Source organism: Balaenoptera borealis, assembly GCF_965194805.1.
Source record: "Balaenoptera borealis genome assembly, chromosome: 12".
NCBI lineage: Eukaryota > Metazoa > Chordata > Mammalia > Artiodactyla > Balaenopteridae > Balaenoptera > Balaenoptera borealis.
The window spans coordinates 52,902,298-52,920,779 of record NC_138869.1 but is presented as its reverse complement, the minus strand read 5'-3'; the positions used below and the strand labels follow the sequence as shown (position 1 = coordinate 52,920,779).

At 43.0% G+C, this 18,482-nt stretch overlaps 1 protein-coding gene across 10 annotated transcripts in view; it reads left to right on the top strand.

Moving 5' to 3' along the window:
* The window catches only part of ITGA9 (integrin subunit alpha 9), a 356,726-nt gene that overhangs the window by 257,116 nt on the left and 81,128 nt on the right, over nucleotides 1–18,482 (top strand). For all 10 annotated transcript variants that reach the window (XR_014232874.1, XM_082348371.1, XM_082348369.1 and 7 more), the window contains one exon: nucleotides 18,389–18,475. Coding sequence is in view for 9 of the 10 variants with exons in the window: in XM_082348371.1 (XP_082204497.1) it covers nucleotides 18,389–18,475 (87 nt within the window). In the remaining variant the exon portion in view is untranslated. The remainder of the gene's footprint in view (nucleotides 1–18,388; nucleotides 18,476–18,482) is intronic.

Sequence of the window (18,482 nt, the reverse complement as noted above, 5' to 3'; positions counted from 1 at the left end):
AAACCAGTCCGTCATCACCCCTACAACCAAGCCCCCTTCAGACACAATCCTAAATTTAGTTCATTCCAACAAGTTCAGAACACACATACCAGGGCTTAGGCAGTCTTATAAACCTGCAGCCCATCCTTTTTTTAAAGAACCAGGAAAAATAAATTTTTCATAAACAACTCTAGCAAGTCTGAATATAAAACCTCACCATTAAAATAACCAAAAGCAACTCCTCCTCTTTGTAAGTCATTTTAAACAACTAACCAATTAATTGAAAATGTTGAAACCAAATACAGAGAAAACCAAGTATCATCCTAGAAAACAAAACCTGTCTATTTTGTTCTTGACAATATGAAAAGGACACATAACTTTAACATTTATTTATGCTGTGCTTAATTCAGTGCTGGTAATTCAGTGCTGGTAATTGTTGTAGTTGTGTATTGACCCTGGAGGTTCTTGGCGTCAGGCTTTTTTTTTTGATGTGTGCACAGTCTGAATACCTAAGATACAGCCCATGCTCCCGACTCTGCCCTTTTCTCGTGGGCATTCCCTAAAGTTCGAACCCTCAGCTGTTATATGTTTCTTTGTTAGGTCAGCCGCCAAGGCAATTATTCTGTGTCTGGTATTTAAAAGAAAAGCTTGCTTAGGACAGGGATATGCCTCTGTCCCTCCATGCCTGACACATGAAGTTAGTCTAATAGTATCTGTTGATTAAATTAGTAACAGAGCACAGGCCCTGCACCCACTACAGGGACCTGTTCTCAGGCTTTTAGTACACTAGACAACAGTTCTGGGTTTTCTATATATATTATCATGTCATCTGCACATAATGACAATTTTACCTCTTCCCTACCAATTTGAATCCCTTTTATTTCTTTTTCTTGTCTGATTGCTGTAGCTAAGACTTCCAATACTATGTTGAAGAGAAGTGGTGAGAGTGGGCATCTTTGTCTTGTTCCAGATTTTAGCAGGAAGGCTTTCAGCTTTTCACTGTTGAGTATTATATTGGCTGTGGGTTTGTCATAAATAGCTTTTATTATGTTGAGATGTGTTCCCTCTATACCCACTTTCTTAAGGGTTTTTATCATGAATGGATGTTGAATTTTATCAAATGCTTTTTCTGCATCTATTGAGATGATCATGTGGTTTTTGTCTTTTCTTTTGTTGATGTGGTGTATCACATTGATTGATTTGCATATGTTGAACCATCCTTGTGACCCTGGGATGAATCCAACTTGGTTGTGGTTATGATCTTTTTTATGTGTTGTTGGATTTGGTTTGCTAATATTTTGTTGAGAATTTTTGCATCTATATTCATCAAAGATATTATCCTGTAATTTTCTTTTTTTGGTAGTGTCTTTTTCTGGTTTTAGTATCAGGGTTGATGGTGGCTTCATAGAATGTAGATAACAGTTCTGAACAAGAGGACTCTCAGCTGGCTCTTGCTGTTTTATGAAGGGTATTTTTGACTATTGTCATAATAGCTTTTGACCCGTGTGTTCACATGATGAACTAAATTTTCCCACTGAAGTCAGCACTGATGGGACTGTCTGGAAATCACTCTGTCAGGTCTTGAATTCCATAAATTAAAGAACTTGTAGGGAATTCTCTGGTGGTCAAGTGGTTAGGACTCCATGCTTTCACTGCCAAGGGTGCAGATTCAATCCCTGGTCGGGCAGCTAAGATCCCACAAGCCATGCAGTACAGCCAAAAAATAAAAAAAATAAAAATTTAAGAACTGGTAGAGGTTTTTAGTTAATTAAAAGGAAAGGTAAAGCAGTGGTAATAATGATGAGTAACAATAATGAAAGTATGTAATAATAATGAAATAGGACTAATGGCAATGAGGTTGAGGGGAGTGAAGATTCTCATGTCAGGAGAGACCAATTTTAGCCCTGTGAGTGCGCCTCACCCAAACACTCATCACAGGAGTCTTCCCTCAAACAGCTTGGTCCTTCTCCCTCCTCGTAGGCTGGGAGCATCCCCTGGAGACAGCAAGGACTGTATTGTAAAGGTATGTTATCCAGTGGAGGACATCGAGGCTGCTTAAAAAATAATTAAGCGAGGGCGTGAACAAAGGAACGTAAGACGTAACAGAAAACATACGTGTCTCATGCATAAGAATTATTCTACAGAAGCTGTTTCCCATTTGAGACAAAATAAGAAACACTTGTTGAGTGGATGGATGGGCTTCCTCCAGGGCCGCAGGGGGTGGGCACCCGTGTGGGAGCTGGTCTTGGTCTCTGTAGACATCATCTCTCTGGGTCACTGCCCTGGGGGCATGGTGGGCAGGGCTCCAGTCTGAGGACCTGTAGGCAGGAAGGGCCATAATAAAAGATATTCTGTCCTCACCATGGTTTGAACCCCAGGGAAAGCACTTTTTTCCCTTCTGTCTGGGTCTCCATCTCTTAACCTCCAAAATGGCTAGCCCTTGGGGCCAGGGTTTCAAAGGCTGGTATAGAAAGTTTGCCTCAGATTCAAAATCCAGATTTCCTGACCCTGCTTCTGCTCTAAAGCATCCCACTCTTGAGGGTGGGCTCAGCAATCTGCATCTTTTTTATTCTTTTAATTAATTTATTTATCTTTGGCTGCGTTGGGTCTTCGTTGCTGCGTGCAGGCTTTCTCTAGTTGCGGTGAGTGAGGGCTACTCCTCATTGCAGTGCGCAGGGCTCTCATTGCAGTGGCTTCTCTTGTTGCAGAGCACGGGCTCTAGGCTCGCGGGCGCAGTAGTTGTGACTTGCAGGCTCTAGAGCGCAGGCTCAGTAGTTGTGGCGCACAGGCTTAGTTGCTCCACGGCATGTGGATCTTCCCGGACCAGGGCTCGAACCCATGTCCCCTGCATTGGCGGGCGGATTCTTAACCACTGTGCCACCAGGGAAGCCCCAGCAATCTGCATCTTTAACAAGGATTTTAATGTAACCTAACTTCTGAGGGTTCTTAGTTTGGGTGCGTGTTGGAAGCACCCAGGGAGCTTTCAGCAAATGCTGGCCCATGCTGTGTGCTTTGATTCAGTGGGGCTTCCACGGGGGGCTTTTTTACAAAGCTTTCCGCAAAATCATCACAGTCTGTCTAGCACCATTTTACAAATTGCAGAGAAGTGCCCCCTCTGGTGGGCCACAGCCTCTTGCCAGGGTACAGGGCTTGGGGAGAGCAGCATGGGGTGGGTTTCAGCCCCTTCCCCACCTCAGCCAGGTCTCTTGTGCAGTGAACAGTGTGCACAGCTGTGCATGGTATCTCTGGCTCCCAGGTGGTTCTAGTGCACACCCCAGTTAGGAAGCAGTGACAAGTGTGGCTGTTAATAACCTTTGAAGGCTTTTGGGCAGAAGTAGACAGAGTAGTGTGTTCAGATTCACCTGGGGCAGCTTGTAGACCAGACTGGGGACAGCTGAGAACAGGACATCCACAGAGAAGCTGTTTTACACTGGCCTAGGTGGGAGGAGATTGGAGCTGATCTGTTGTGGCAGCAAGGAAAGAGAAAGGATAGTCCTGAGCTGTGTATAGAAGTAGTAAAGTGGATGTGCCAACCCAGGGGGAGAGATTAGTAAGCAGATGCCCCCTGAAACAGGACTGCGTGAGCCCACAGAGCACTCCAGGGTGCTGCACTGGGGAAGGGTCCTCTCTCAGACCCTGTCTCTTCATCTGTGGCCAAGGGAAGTTCAATGTCCCTGGAACAACTCTCAACCAAGGAGAGGCAGGTGTTGGCGGAGAGGTGACCCAGCTTTCTCATCCCCACTCCTTCAGGGAGCACCTAAGGTCACCTCCCAAACTACTCGAACCCCAGTCCTTGTCCCAGAGTCTGCTTTGGTGGGGATCCAGACAATGGGGCATGTTAATGGGTGGATCTCCAGCTCCAGAAAAGTGTGTCCTCACTAAGACAGGAGCCCTCAAATGCATCGGCTGTGTATATCTTTTTCTGGAGGGCAGAGAGCACAGGAAGTTGGTCTCCATGGGTCAACATCATATGTTTCCTGAGTGGGTGGGTCAGTGATGTGGAGCGGGGCTTCTCAAATGGTCATGTGCACAGAGGTTACCTGGAGATCTGCTTAATATACAGATTCTAACTCAGCAGGTCTGTGTGGGACCTGAGAATCTGCATTTCTAACAAGCTCCCACGTGATGCTGATGCTGCTGGTCCAAGGACCACACTGAGTAGTAAGGCCCTTAGCAGCAAGGTCCTTCACAAATGAGTTCTAAGGCTGCGGGGGTACAAGTGGGCTGGTAGGTGGGATGGAACTCTTCACTGTAAGTACATTTCTAATATCAAGATTCCTGGCCAGGCTTTTAATAAGTACTCCTCATACACTTGACTCCTACAAAACCTTTTCATCCAAACACCACTCATAAATTGTTTTTATGCCATGATGTTAAACTCTTTCTGATCATTTCAGGAGAGGTCGCCACCTTGTAGAGTTTTCATCCAGCCTGTAGGGCAAAGGAAAAAATGATAGAAAATCAAAATAATTTGATTCATGAAATGGAATTCAACTTTGAATTCTAGTATGTTGATCAAGAATTTGCAGGCTCTGGGAAATACTTTTTTTTAAAATCTAAGAATAGAAACCACTTTTTAAAAATCTAAGAATAGGGATATCCCTGGTGGTGCAGTGGTTAAGAATCCACCTGCCAATGCAGGGGACATGGGTTCGATCCCTGGTCCGGGATGATCCCACAAGCTGCGGCACAGCTAAGCCCACGTGCCACAACTACTGAAGCCTGTGCTCTAGAGCCCGTGTGCCACAACTACTGAAGCCCGCACACCTAGAGCCCATGCTCTGCAACAAGAGAAGCCACCGCAATGAGAAGCCCACGCACCACAACAAGGAGTGGCCCTCCGCTGGCCGCAACTAGAGAAAGCCTGCGCGCTGCAATGAAGACCCAATGCAGCCAAAAATAAATAAATAAATTAATTAATTAATAGTAAAAAAATCTAAGAATAAGTCATTTGCCTCTGTGTAACAGGAGGAAAAACTTGCTGGATGAAAATCAAATACTTTGATTACTTCTTAAACCTCAGAAGACACAACTTACTGGTCTTTTCACTTTGGGCTTTTCAGTTAGAGCTGGTGGATTGATTGATTGATTGATTGATTGATTTTAACATCTTTATTGGAGTATAATTGCTTTACAATGGTGTGTTACTTTCTGCTATATAACAAACTGAATCAGTTATACATAAACATATATCCCCATATCTCCTCCCTCTTGCGTCTCCCTCGCACCCTCCCTATCCCACCCCTCTAGGTGTACACAAAGTACCGAGCTGATCTCCTTTTGCTATCCGGCTGCTTCCCACTAGCTATCTGTTTTACATTTGGTAGTGTATATAAGTCCATGCCACTCTCTCACTTTGCCCCAGCTTACCCTTCCACCTCCCCGTGTCCTCAAGTCCATTCTCTACGTCTGCGTCATTATTCCTGTCCTGCCCCTAGGTTCTTCAGAACCTTTTTTTTTTTTTTGATTCCATATATATGTGTTAGCATATGGTATTTGTTTTTCTCTTTCTGACTTACTTCACTCTGTATGACAGTCTCTAGGTCCATCCACCTCACTACAAATAACTCAATTTCGTTCCTTTTTATGGCTGAGTAATATTCCATTGTATATATGTGCCACATCTTCTTTATCCATTCATCTGTCGATGGACATTTAGGTTGCTTCCATGTCCTGACTATTTTAAATAGAGCTGCAGTGAACATTGTGGTACATGACTCTTTTTGAATTATGGTTTTCTCAGGGTATATGCCCAGTAGTGGGATTGCTGGGTCATATGGTAGTTCTATTTTTAGTTTTTTAAGGAACCTCCATACTGTTCTCCATAGTGGCTGTATCAATTTACATTCCCACCAGCAGTACAAGAGGGTTCCCTTTTCTCCACACCCTCTCCAGCATTTATTGTTTGCAGATTTTTTGATGATGGCCATTCTGACTGGTGTGAGGTGATACCTCATTGTGGTTTTGATTTGCATTTCTCTAATGATTAGTGATGTTGAGCATCCTTTCATATGTTTATTGGCAATCTGTATATCTTCTTTGGAGAAATGTCTATTTAGGTCTTCTGCCCATTTTTGGATTGGGTTGTTTGTTTTTTTGATATTGAGCTGCATGAGCTGCCTGCATATTTTGGAGATTAATCCTTTGTCAGTTGCTTCGTTTGCAAATATTTTCCCCCAATCTGAGGGTTGTCTTTTCGTCTTGTTTATGGTTTCCTTTGCTGTGCAAAACCTTTTAAGTTTCATTAGGTCCCATTTGTTATTTTTGTTTTTATTTCCATTTCTCTAGGAGGTTGGTCAAAAAGGTTCTTGCTGTGATGTATGTCATAGAGTGTTCTGCCTATGAACTCTGTTCCTCTAAGAGTTTTATAGTGTCTGGCCTTACATTTAGGTCTTTAATCCATTTTGAGTTTATTTTTGTGTATGGTGTTAGGGAGTGTTCTAATTTCATTCTTTTACGTGTAGCTGTCCAGTTTTCCCAGCACCACTTATTGAAGAGGCTGTCTTTTCTCTGTTGTATATTCTTGCCTCCTTTATCAAAGATAAGGTGACCATATGTGTGTGGGTTTATCTCTGGGCTTTCTATCCTGTTCCATTGATCTATATTTCTGTTTTTGTGCCAGTACCATACTGTCTTGATTACTGTAGCTTTGTAGTATAGTCTGAAGTCAGGGAGCCGGGTTCCTCCAGCTCCATTTTTCTTTCTCAAGATTGCTTTGGCTATTCGGGGTCTTTTGTGTCTCCATACAAATTGTGAAATTTTTTGTTCTAGTTCTGTGAAAAATGCCATTGGTAGTTTGATAGTGATTGCACTGAATCTGTAGATTGCTTTGGGTAGTATAGTCATTTTCACAATGTTGATTCTTCCAATCCAAGAACATGGCATATCTCTCCATCTGTTTGTATCATCTTTAATTTCTTTCATCAGTGTCTTACAGTTTTCCGCATACACGTCTTTTGTCTCCTTAGGTAGGTTTATTTCTAGATATTTTATTCTTTTTGTTGCAACGGGAAATGGGAGTGCTTCCTTAATTTCTCTTTCAGATTTTTCATCATTAGTGTATAAGAATGCAAGAGATTTCTGTGCCTTAATTTTGTATCCTGCTACTCTAACAAATTCGTTGATTAGCTCTAGTAGTTTTCTGGTGGCATCTTTAGGATTCTCTATGTCTAGTATCGTGTCATCTGCAAACAGTGACAGTTTTACTTCTTCTTTTCCAATTTGGATTCCTTTTATTTCTTTTTCTTCTCTGATTGCTGTGGCTAAAACTTCCAAAACTATGTTGAGTAATAGTGGTGAGAGTGGGTAACCTTGTCTTGTTCCTGATCTTAGTGGAAATGGTTTCAGTTTTTCACCATTGAGAACGATATTGGCTGTGGGTTTGTCATATATGGCCTTTATGATGTTGAGGTAAGTTCCCTCTGTGCCTACTCTCTGGAGAGTTTTTGTCATAAATAAGTGTTGAATTTTGTCAAAGCTTTTTCTGCATCTACTGAGATGATCATATGGTTTTTCTCCTTCAATTTGTTAATATAGTTTGTCACATTGATTGATTTGCGTATATTGGGGAATCCTTGCATTCCTGGGATAAATCCCACTTGATCATGGTGTATGATCCTTTAAATGTGCTGTTGGATTCTGTTTGCTAGGATTTTGTTGAGGATTTTTGCATCTATGTTCATCAGTGATATTGGCCTGTAGTTTTCTTTCTTTGTGACATCTTTGTCTGGTTTTGGTATCAGGGTGATGGTGGCCTCGTAGAATGAGTTTGGGAGTGTTCCTTCCTCTGCTATATTTTGGAAGAGTTTGAGAAGGATAGGTGTTAGCTCTTCTCTAAATGTTTGATAGAATTCGCCTGTGAAGCCATGTGGTCCTGGGCTTTTGTTTGTTGGAAGATTTTTAATCACCGTCTCAATTTTAGTGCTTGTGATTGGTCTGTTTATATTTTCTGTTTCTTCCTGGTTCAGTCTCAGAAGGTTGTGCTTTTCTAAGAATCTGTCCATTTCTTCCAGGTTGTCCATTTTATTGGCATAGAGTTGCTTGTAGTAATCTCTCATGATCCTTTGTATCTCTGCAGTGTCAGTTGTTACTTCTCCTTTTTCATTTCTAATTCCATTGATTTGAGTCTTCTCCCTTTTCTTCTTGATGAGCCTGGCTAATGGTTTATCAATTTTGTTTATCTTCTCAAAGAACCAGGTTTTAGTTTTATTGATCTTAGCTATTGTTTCCTTCATTTCTTTTTCATTTATTTCTGATCTGATCTTTATGATTTCTTTCCTTTTGCTAACTTTGGGGGTTTTTTGTTCTTCTTTCTCTGATTGCTTTAGGTGTGAGGTTAGGATGTTTATTTGAGATGTTTCTTGTTTCTTGAGGTAGGATTGTATTGCCATAAACTTCCCTCTTAGAACTTTTGCTGCATCCCATAGGTTTTGGCTCGTCATGTTTTCCTTGTCATTTCTTTCTAGGTATTTTTTGATTTTCTCAGTGACCTCTTGGTTGTTTAGTAGTGTATTGTTTAACCTCCATGTGTTTGTATTTTTTACAGATTTTTTCCTGTAATTATATCTAGTCTCATAGCGTTGTAGTCAGAAAAGATACTTGATATGATTTCTATTTTCTTAAATTTACCAAGGCTTGATTTGTGACCCAAGATATGATCTATCCAGAGAATGTTCCATGAGCACTTGAGAAGAAAGTGTATTCTGTTGTTTTTGGATAGAATGTCCTATAAATATCAATTAAATCCATCTTGTTTAATGTATCACTTAAAGCTTATGATTCCTTATTTATTTTCATTTTGGATTATCTGCCCATTTGTGAAAGTGGGGTGTTAAAGTCCCCTACTTTTACTGTGTTACTGTCGACTTCCCCTTTTATGGCTGTTAGCTTTTGCCTTAAGTATTGAGGTGCTCCTGTGTTGGTGCATAAATATTTACAATTGTTATATCTTTTTCTTGGATTGGTTCCTTGATCATTATGTAGTCGCTTGTCTCCTTCTTTGTCTCTTGTAATAGTCTTTATTTTAAAGTCTATTTTGTCTGATATGAGAATTGCTACTCCAGCTTTCTTTTGATTTCCATTTGCATGGAACAACTTTTTCCATCCCCTCACTTTCAGTCTGTATGTGTCCCTAGGTCTGAAGCGGGTCTCTTGTAGACAGCATATATACAGGTCTTATTTTTGTATCCATTCAGCAAGTCTTTGTCTTTTGGTTGGAGCATTTAATCCATTTAAATTTAAGGTAGTTATCGATATGTATGTTCCTATTACCATTTTCTTAATTGTTTTGGGTTTGTTATTGTAGGTCTTTTCCTTCTCTTGTGTTTCCTGCCTAGAGAAGTTCCTTGAGGAATTTTTGTAGAGCTGGTTTGGTGGTGCTGAATTCTCTTAGCTTCTGCTTGTCTGTAAAGGTTTTAATTTCTCTGTTGAATCTGAATGAGATCCTTGCTGGGTAGAGTAATCTTGGTTGTAGGTTTTCCCCTTTCATTACTTTAAATAAGTCCTGCCACTCCCTTCTGGCTTGCAGAGTTTCTGCTGAAAGATCAGCTGTTAACCTTATGGGGATTCCCTTGTATGTTATTTGTTGCTTTTCCCTTGCTGCTTTTAATATTTTTTCTTTGTATTTAATTTTTGATAGTTTGATTAGTATGTGTCTTGGTGTGTTTCTCCTTGGATTTATCCTGTATGGGACTCTCTGTGCTTCCTGGACTTGATTGACTATTTCCTTTCCCATATTAGGGAAGTTTTCAACTATAATCTCTTCAAATATTTTCTCAGTCCCTTTCTTTTTCTCTTCTTCTTCTGGGATCCCTATAATTCGAATGTTGGTGCACTTAATGTTGTCCCAGAGGTCTCTGAGACTGTCCTCAATTCTTTCCATTCTCTTTTCTTTATTCTGCTCTGCAGTAGTTATTTCCACTATTTTATCTTCCAGGTCACTTATGCGTTCTTCTGCCTCAGTTATTCTGCTACTGATTCCTTCTAGAGAATTTGTAATTTCATTTATTGTGTTTTTCATCATTGTTTGTTTGCTCTTTAGTTCTTCTGGGTTCTTGTTAAACGTTTCTTGTATTTTCTCCATTCTATTTCCAAGATTTTGGATCATCTTTACTATCATTAATCTGAATTCTTTTTCAGGTAGAATGCCTATTTCCCCTTCATTTGTTTGGTCTGGTGGGTTTTTACCTTGCTCCTTCATCTGCTGTGTATTTTTCTGTCTTCTCATTTTGCTTAACTTACTGTGTTTGGGGTCTCCTTTCTGCAGGCTGCAGGTTCGTAATTCCCACTGTTTTTGGTGTCTGCCCCCAGTAGGTAAGGTTGGTTCAGTGGGTTGTGTAGGCTTCCTGGTGGAGGGGAGTGGTGCCTGTGTTCTGGTGGATGAGGCTGGATCTTGTCTTTCTGGTGGGCAGGATCACGTCCGGTGGTGTGTTTTGGGGTGTCTGTGAACTTATTATGATTTTAGGCAGCCTCTCTGCTATGGGTGGGGTTGTGTTCTTGTCTTGCTAGTTGTTTGGCATAGGGTGTCCAGCACTGTAGCTTGCTGGTCGTTGAGTGGAGCTGGGTCTTAGCGTTGAGATGGAGATCTCTGAGAGAGCTTTCACCGTTTCATATTATGTGGGGTCAGGAAGTCTCTGGTGGACCTATGTCCTGAGCTCGGCTCTCCCACCTCAGAGGCACGGGCCTGACACCCGGCTGGAGCACCAAGACTCTGTCAGCCACCCAGGTGGTCTTGCTAAAGCCAGGCCGCCTGCAGCAGCCTGACCAATGGAGTATTCAAATTGGAAATGTTGCCTTAGCACTGGGTGCTAGAGGAGATCTCCATCGCTCCATACCAGAAATAAAGTATGGACAGCTCCAGCCTGAGAGGCTTGTCTGCTCACCTGCTGGGGTGGATGGGGGCTGGGATGGTGGGTTTATTTTTATTTATTTGTTTGTTTAGATTCTTAAGTTTGTTTTCCTGCCATCCCGAAGGGGGGCAGTCATCAGCATTTGGGGAAGTGTTTTGATTTGTCTTCATCTTGGGAAAATACAAAGATTAGGGGTTGATGTAATGCACAGGAGGGGCATGTTACAGGAATAAGCTTATTCAAGTCATTTCTGATTTGTGTTGGTTTTTTTAAATGCAATATTATTTTTACTCATTTTAAAGCATCCTTAGTGCCAAGAGGACTGTTTGGGAGGAGCCTCCCTTGTCTCCACTTGGATGAGAAAATTGCTCCTCCTGGGACAGCTGACTTCCCACTGCCGGTGATGGGTACACGGTTGTTCAAAGTGCACGCTCCAAGTTCAGCACTCCTTAGCTTCAGGGGAGATTCTGGCTTTAACAGTTATGTGGTTCATCTGTCTCAAACATTTGTTTTGACTGTATCTCCTGCTTGCTTTACTTTTTTAAGCTTGGAAAGAACAAACCCAGAATAGTCTGGGCCTTCACTTCCAAATGGGGGTTTAGACAAAAGTTTAAAAAGGCACTTGCTTTGTAGCACTTGCCTTGGAACCCCCACGTGTGCCGGTAATCACCTCTATTCCCTCAGACTGCTGGTTGCCAGCCCCTATCCGGCAGGGCCTGTAAACCGCTGCCCCAGCCTTGCCAGGCCATCAGCCACGATTGGCATCTGTCCTGGCATCCCTTGTGCTCCAGGTTCCTTAAAGGCCGCGCGCTTCATTCATTGGGTTTATGCTGCTCACCTGCTCAGGCTCAGTTTCTGTGGGTTCTTTGGGGGATGGGGAAGAGGGGACCTTGTCTGTGCCTTGTTTGGGGTTCCTCGCCTCAGGCCCCCTCTGGTCCATTCTTAACATTGGCAGCTGGGAAATCCTGGGCAAGTGCTATAACTTCTCTGTGTTCCAGTTTCCTCCTTGTAAAATGGGCATAAAAAGAGGAGCTACCTGGCATGTAACAAGCTATTACTGAGTAGGGGCCATCTGTGGACTCCGTCTTTACAACCATCCACACTGGCAGGCCAGCCCCAGTCCTATAAGGCAGGTGTTATGGCTTCATTTTTCAGGTGAGAAAATGGAGGCTTGTAGAAAGGCCAGCCTGTTTGTCTGATGACCCATAGCTGTTACATATCCGAGCAAATCAATTGGGACACCGATGCCAAAGCTTGTGCACTTTCTATGCTGCAAGCCCGTGTGCTTTTCTGCATGCTGAGGAATTCCATGGGCCCTGTCCCAAAGGATTCCTCTCTAGGAATAGCACTGTTTTTTCTGGTGAGGCTCAGGCTGACTCATCCTTGAGTGGGGCCAATAAAGTATTTCCGGGGAATAAACTCTTTCTATTAACTCACTAGGCCAGGTTATTGAGAACCCCTGCTCACCTTTGACTCCTCAGTTAATTAGAGAATTTGGGATCAAGTGCTTCCAAAATTTACCTGAATTCTCTATTAACTGAGTTAACACAGAGCTTATCAGGTCACAGGGGTCACACCTCACGTGGCTGGAAGAAAGGAAGGGGTCCTTAGATGAATACCAAGCTTCAGTCTGACATAGAACATGAAGGGTCATCTTAGTTTGACAAACACGGGAGGAAGTAGCAAACGGGAAGGTAAACTTCACACTCTCCCTGGAGCCCAGCATTAAGCCCTGACCAGATTTGCGGATTTGCTGCTCCCACAGGGCACTGCGTTGGTGGTCAGAGAAAGTGTGGCTCCAGAATAAAATCGAATGCTGTGTGATTGGGAGGAAGGAGCCTGAAGGCCAAGGAGGCTCACTAACTTCATGATCGGATTTCTTCCTGCCAGCCACACTGCATATTACAAGCAGGGCTAGAGCTTGGCTCCGCTGGCCAAGCTCCCAGGGCCAGGACAGCTGAGGTATGTCTGGAAAAGAGAGGGCCTTTGCCAAGGCAAGCATCTCCCATGCCAGGCAGACCAGCAAGTAAGCTGCCTCTTGAAGTCCCTTCATCTGAATCCCCGAGGAGCCAAGGCTTGTTGAAGTACTAAGTGCAAACTCAGGAGCTACTGAGTGCCCGGTACTGAGAATATAGAGACGAACGTGCAGAAACCAAGTAGGCTTTCATCTTGTGTTCTAAAAAAAATGTTAATTGATGTTTTTCTGATCCTGAGAGTAATGTGTCTTAATAAAAAAAAAAAAATTTAGAAAATTTAAACTGAATCACTCAATCTCTGGGGAGAAACCTTGATAGCATTTTATGGAATTGAATGTGTCTGCTAGCCAAGGAAAAGTGGGACTGGGAAAAAGGCCAGTTTTGTGAATCTTCTTAAAATAGGGTCCAGAATTTCATATTAAAATTTTTTCTTTAAGTTTTGATTGGGACTTTACTTGAAAAATGAAACTAAAGATTATGAATATAAGTTTATGTTATTCTACACTTAACAGCTCTTGTAATATTGTAATTATAATGGTCAAGGATACTTAGACCCAAGGCAGAAGTTTATTTGCTTTATTAGCATCTTTAAAATAGCAGTGCATTAATTTCTGAAATGAAAGAAGTAACTGAGTGCTGGGTAGGCAGCTTTTGGACATGAATATTCCTATTATTAGGTAACATTCTTTGCTTCATATTTTGCCTTTTTTTTTTTGTTTTTAGGACAATCACAGAAAGGTCGTTTTTATGATGGTACATTTTTCCCAAACGCTTCTCTTGATCTTTTAAATTTAAAGCCTTATCTTCTCAAGCATCTTAAAGTGTTATCATCCAAGGATAATTTTGACTTCTTCAACAGTTAACTGATCTAACTCTGCCAGATCCAGACTTAATTAGAGGCTTTGAGTGGTTTGAGCAGTTTCTGAGCATCACTTTCATTGATTTCATGAAAGCCTGCACCTTTGTAACAGGTTTTAGTAGATTTGCACTGCATCTGAGTTGGATAATCAGATTCTACACTGTCTGGCAATCAGGGACAAAGGGTAGACAGTCTATTCACTGGTCCACATTCCCTGTCAGCTGAGAGCTGGTAATCATAAGTCTTGCAACAGTGCTGAAGGTAAGTTCTCCAAGCTAAAGTCAATGTAAGCAATGATTGAGGCACAGAAGGAATCAGAGCCAAGGAGAAGCCTTGTCCCTAGAATCTCTCCCATGTACCTCCTGGTGGGGTACCATGTGCCTGGCGGAGGTACAAAGCACCCTCCCCCCACTAGATCACTATTCCTGATGCTGTCTAAAGCCAGGGCACAGCTAGTTTAGCCACATCACCCCAACATTCATTTTTTAAAGGTTCCCTGAGACTTCTTTGACTACAGGATGCCTGCCTGACTATGGGGAGTGGGGGTGGAGGTGGGCGGGGGTGGTACCCAGCTCCATAGTGACCCTGTTTTTTAAGGTTATGCCCCAGGCAGGATCTAAAACCAGAGCATAAGGGGTGCTGATACTGCTTTGAGATTAAGTGCTCCCCTGATGGGGGCAGCTATGCTGACTTTATAACCAGTAGTTAGAAAGTTTTTCCTTTGGTTAGTATGGATTTGAACAACATTCGTTAGCATGTGAGGATTCCCCTTCCATTGCCTCTCCCCACCTGGGAACAAATGCCCAGTACTTAACAGAAGCTCTCAGTGCCAGCAGCCTCATCTATAAAGAGTATTGTCTGAGGTCAGGTTCACCGGAGAAGAACCTGAGATGGGGATTCCTGGGCAAATGATTTACTGCAGAAATGCTCTTGGGAGAAAAAGAGTGAAGGGAACAGAATGGGGCAGAGGACAGAGGCAAACAGGGATGTGCTCTCAGCCTAATCCCACGGGGGCTCTGGAACATGAGTTGCACAGCACAGCTGGTCTCACCTTGAGGCAAAGGGGCAGCCTTTTGCACCCATGTCAATCATAGGCTGCAGAGGAAGGGTGTTATAACCTCCCAGGCAAAGCAGCTCCCATTCAGCCAGGGACTGGAAGTCATCTAGTAAAGGGGTTCTGGGTGCAGCACTTGTGCCGTCCACACCAGCAGTCACAGTGTTTGCTGAAGCCCATGCTCTGGGGGCCTCTTTGCCTCATAGCTGCAGTGAAGAGTGGAAAACGGAATTAAAGCCTTTCAGTCAAGGGGACTTACATAGCCATGGGAGGGCTGTTCTGGTGCTGACAGGCGCAGAAGGGTGATCCATGACATTCCTTCCTGTTGCAGCGTCCAGGAGCGCGAGTCATGACCGTACACTGAGCGCGCTCATTCCTACAGAAGTCTTTGGTTTTCACTCTTTTTGCTTGTCCCCCACCCCAAGATCCAACCGGAATTCTGTCATTTCTATTAGACTGAGTAGGGTGGAAGAGAGATGTGGAATAATGCAATAAATGCTGGTTTAAATGTTATTTCCTCGCATTTTGGAATTAACAAAAATAAGGTAGTTCAGCAGTTCTCAGGCAATCAAAAGCAGTCTTAGATCAAAGCTGAGTAAACGGAGGTCCCCTCAAGTTCCAGAGTAAATTTTTAAAGCCTCAATGAGTCCTTCACATCCATGTAAAACCTGAAGAAGTCTTCGGGGTGATAAATCTTGGATAGACCTTTGACTTAAATAGAAAACCTCTCTCCTGGTTTGAAAGGGATTTCCAGTGAGATATTGAGCTTTGGAACTGGGTTGAGTAATATAATTTATGTATATCCTGGGATGCTCTTGAGAGTAATTACACCAGGACGACAGACTTAAACCAAGACTGTCCCAGGGAGTTAAGGTCACCTAGGCTTGAGCTCGCTGCCTCTAATGCCCACAGGCCAGTTAGCTAGGATTTAGCGTAGCTTGTACTTGGGGCAATTGTGGACATTGCTTCTTGGGTGAGGAATTATAAGGAAGAGGATGGTGACAAGAGGCCACCAACAGTGAATCATTAGGACCAATCTTTGGGCCATGCAGTTCGTGAGACAGCATTTGAGAAATTATTCACTGGTTTTCCTTATTGAGATTGCCGCTGCATGTTCTCGAGATTCCAAGAGCAGCCCCTCACACTGCTCTGTAAATGTCTGTTTCTCTGCTGGAAGATGTCCCCCTTCTAAGCTGTGAGCTCTTCAAGGACAGGGACTAATGTCATTCAGACCTGTGTCCTCAGTGCTGATCGTGGGAGGTGATGTGATGACTCAGCCACTCAGTGGATGCTCAGGGTCCGTTCCAAATCCTGTGCCATGCCCATATTAGATATGCAAACTTACCTACCACCCACGAGTGTTTGGGGCAAGATGGGTGAAGGAAACCTTGGAGGAAGGGCTGAGGAAAGGTGTTCTTGACAGTGGGAACAACTAGGCAAAAGTGTGGAAAGTGTGGAAATGAGACCAAGAAAAGGATGTTTGTAGAATAGTGACGTATGTGCTCAGAGAGGTAGGGCCCAAATGTATGCCAGTGTTAAGATTTTGAGCTTTATTATGTTCATAATGGAGAAAGGCATTTTAAGAAGATTGCTCAAGCAGCCTGTAGAATGGACCAAAAAAAGGCAAACTCATAGCAGTGGCTCCCAAAGCATTGCACAGTGGAATACTTACTGTATCACCTACCATGTATTGAAAATGCTTATCTCAGGTCCCACAATCTCAGAGTGTACTCAGGGTCTAAGACCACTGGGGCGTGGCCTGGGAATCTGTATTTTTTTTTAAGGCGCTCCCAAACCAATTTTAATGCAGGAGGTCCCAAGCCCACATGAGGGATGCTGACCAAGGTCACGGAGAACCGTTAGAAAAGTTAACAGTCACTGAGATCAGTTATCCCCATTGGATATCTAGATTGGATGCTGAAAGATAAGCTACAGTTTCCTTTTATATTTATATATCTCCTATTTTTTATTTCCTTGTATTTCCGGTTGTTTGTGTTGCTGTTGCTTTGTTGCTATTTTCTAAATAAAGTTTTATTGATGTTTAAAAAACAGACAGAAGTACACAAATCATTAGGTGCCCAGCTCAGTGAGTTTTCACAATGATCACACCTGAGAACATCCCCAGCACCCCGAGAACTCCCTTCCACTTGCCACCCGCCAATTATTATCTTGACTTCTAATCCCACAGATGAGTTATTTATTTTTTGTCATTTCTACTTTTTGTGTTTGATAATGTTCATAATATATTAGTGTAATAGTATATGTGTATAACATATAACTAAGTAGGTATGTTGTGGTAAGTGCTCACATTTTTTTTTTTTCTGATTAGACACACAACTTAAACTTTTTTTATTTCACCCATTTACCTGGAAGTGTGGGTCTGGGCTGAGGCGCAGGTCCTGGATATTGGAGGAGGGAGCATGGGTGACATTTCAGAGCCAGAATCCACACAGGTTGGTTCCTTTTGGCTGCCATTGCTTGTTGCAGAGTTGCCAAGGCCCTCGAGAAGATCAGGGCCTTGGTAGGGGAAGGAGATAGGTTTTAGAGTCAGCCAAGAATGACCTTGAGGAAGTCACATGACCTCATTGAACTCCAGTACTCCAGCTTCTAGACATTCAGCCAGTGCTAGTTCTGTTCTGTGCCTTCTCCTTTCCCCAAATCTGCAAACATTCTGTCTCCCCTCAGAAGTCTTGATTTGGCCTCAGTGACTCGGAGAGGCCCTGTGTGTTATGAAGAGCCTCCTGCTTTCCTTTGACTTTGGTTGTAAACCATGTGTGCAGGTGGAAAGATGGCAGCTCCCTGCGGCCCCTTTCCTGGTTTTCTCATGCCTGGCTGTAGAGTCCAGCCCAGGCCAGCTATGCTGGGAGCCCTCTCCTTGCCCTTGCATCCACCCCTACCCTGGGAAGGCTTGCTGAGGGTGTAGCTCAGCCCTCATTGCTTCATGCTGTAAAGAATCCCTGTGTTTTCCTTGGTGCGATTTTCTTAGCGTTTATTTTTCCTCAACTAGTAAGGTTTCGAAAGGCAAGATAAGGGTGTGAGCCAGAAAGGCAACTTGGATGCCTTTTAATGCAAACCTAAGGAGGCATCCAGCTCACGTGTGGGCTGTCCCATTTCACCAGGAGAGCACTGGGCTTCAGAGCCAAAGGGTTGATTAAGAATGAAGAGTGTTCTTACTAATAAGAACCTGCTGTATAAAAAAAACAAGTAAAATAAAATCCAAAAATAATAATAATAATTGCTTTTTAAAAAAATCACATTTTTAACTCTTTTTATCCCTACATCTTCCAAACTTTTTGACCCCAAAACCCTTTTTTAAAATGTAATACCCACAGAACTAATGTTTCACGGAACACAGTTAGGGAAACTCTGATATACAAGAACAAACATTATAAAAAAAAAAAAAAAAAAGAATGAAGTGTGGTTTTGTCCTCTGCACTGTCTTCCCAGAGAACCTCTGGCAAGGGTGGCGGGGGGGCGAGTGGGCAGTCAGAGGAGGATGGGGACTTGGCCTGTCAGAGACTCCTCATTCCAGCACAGCCAACAGTGGCTGTTGTCTGAGAACTTCCTTAAAGCAGGACCATGTCTGCTGAAGCCTGGATTTGCCTCCCTGGGGCTCCTCCACACACCTGTCCTGGTGCAGCCAGCCCATCTGTTGGTACTTTTTGTCTTTCAGGAGGAAATGGGCATTTCCTGTGAACTGCTAGAATCAGACTTCCTCAAATGCAGTGTGGGATTCCCTTTCATGAGGTCGAAGTCGAAGGTAAGGG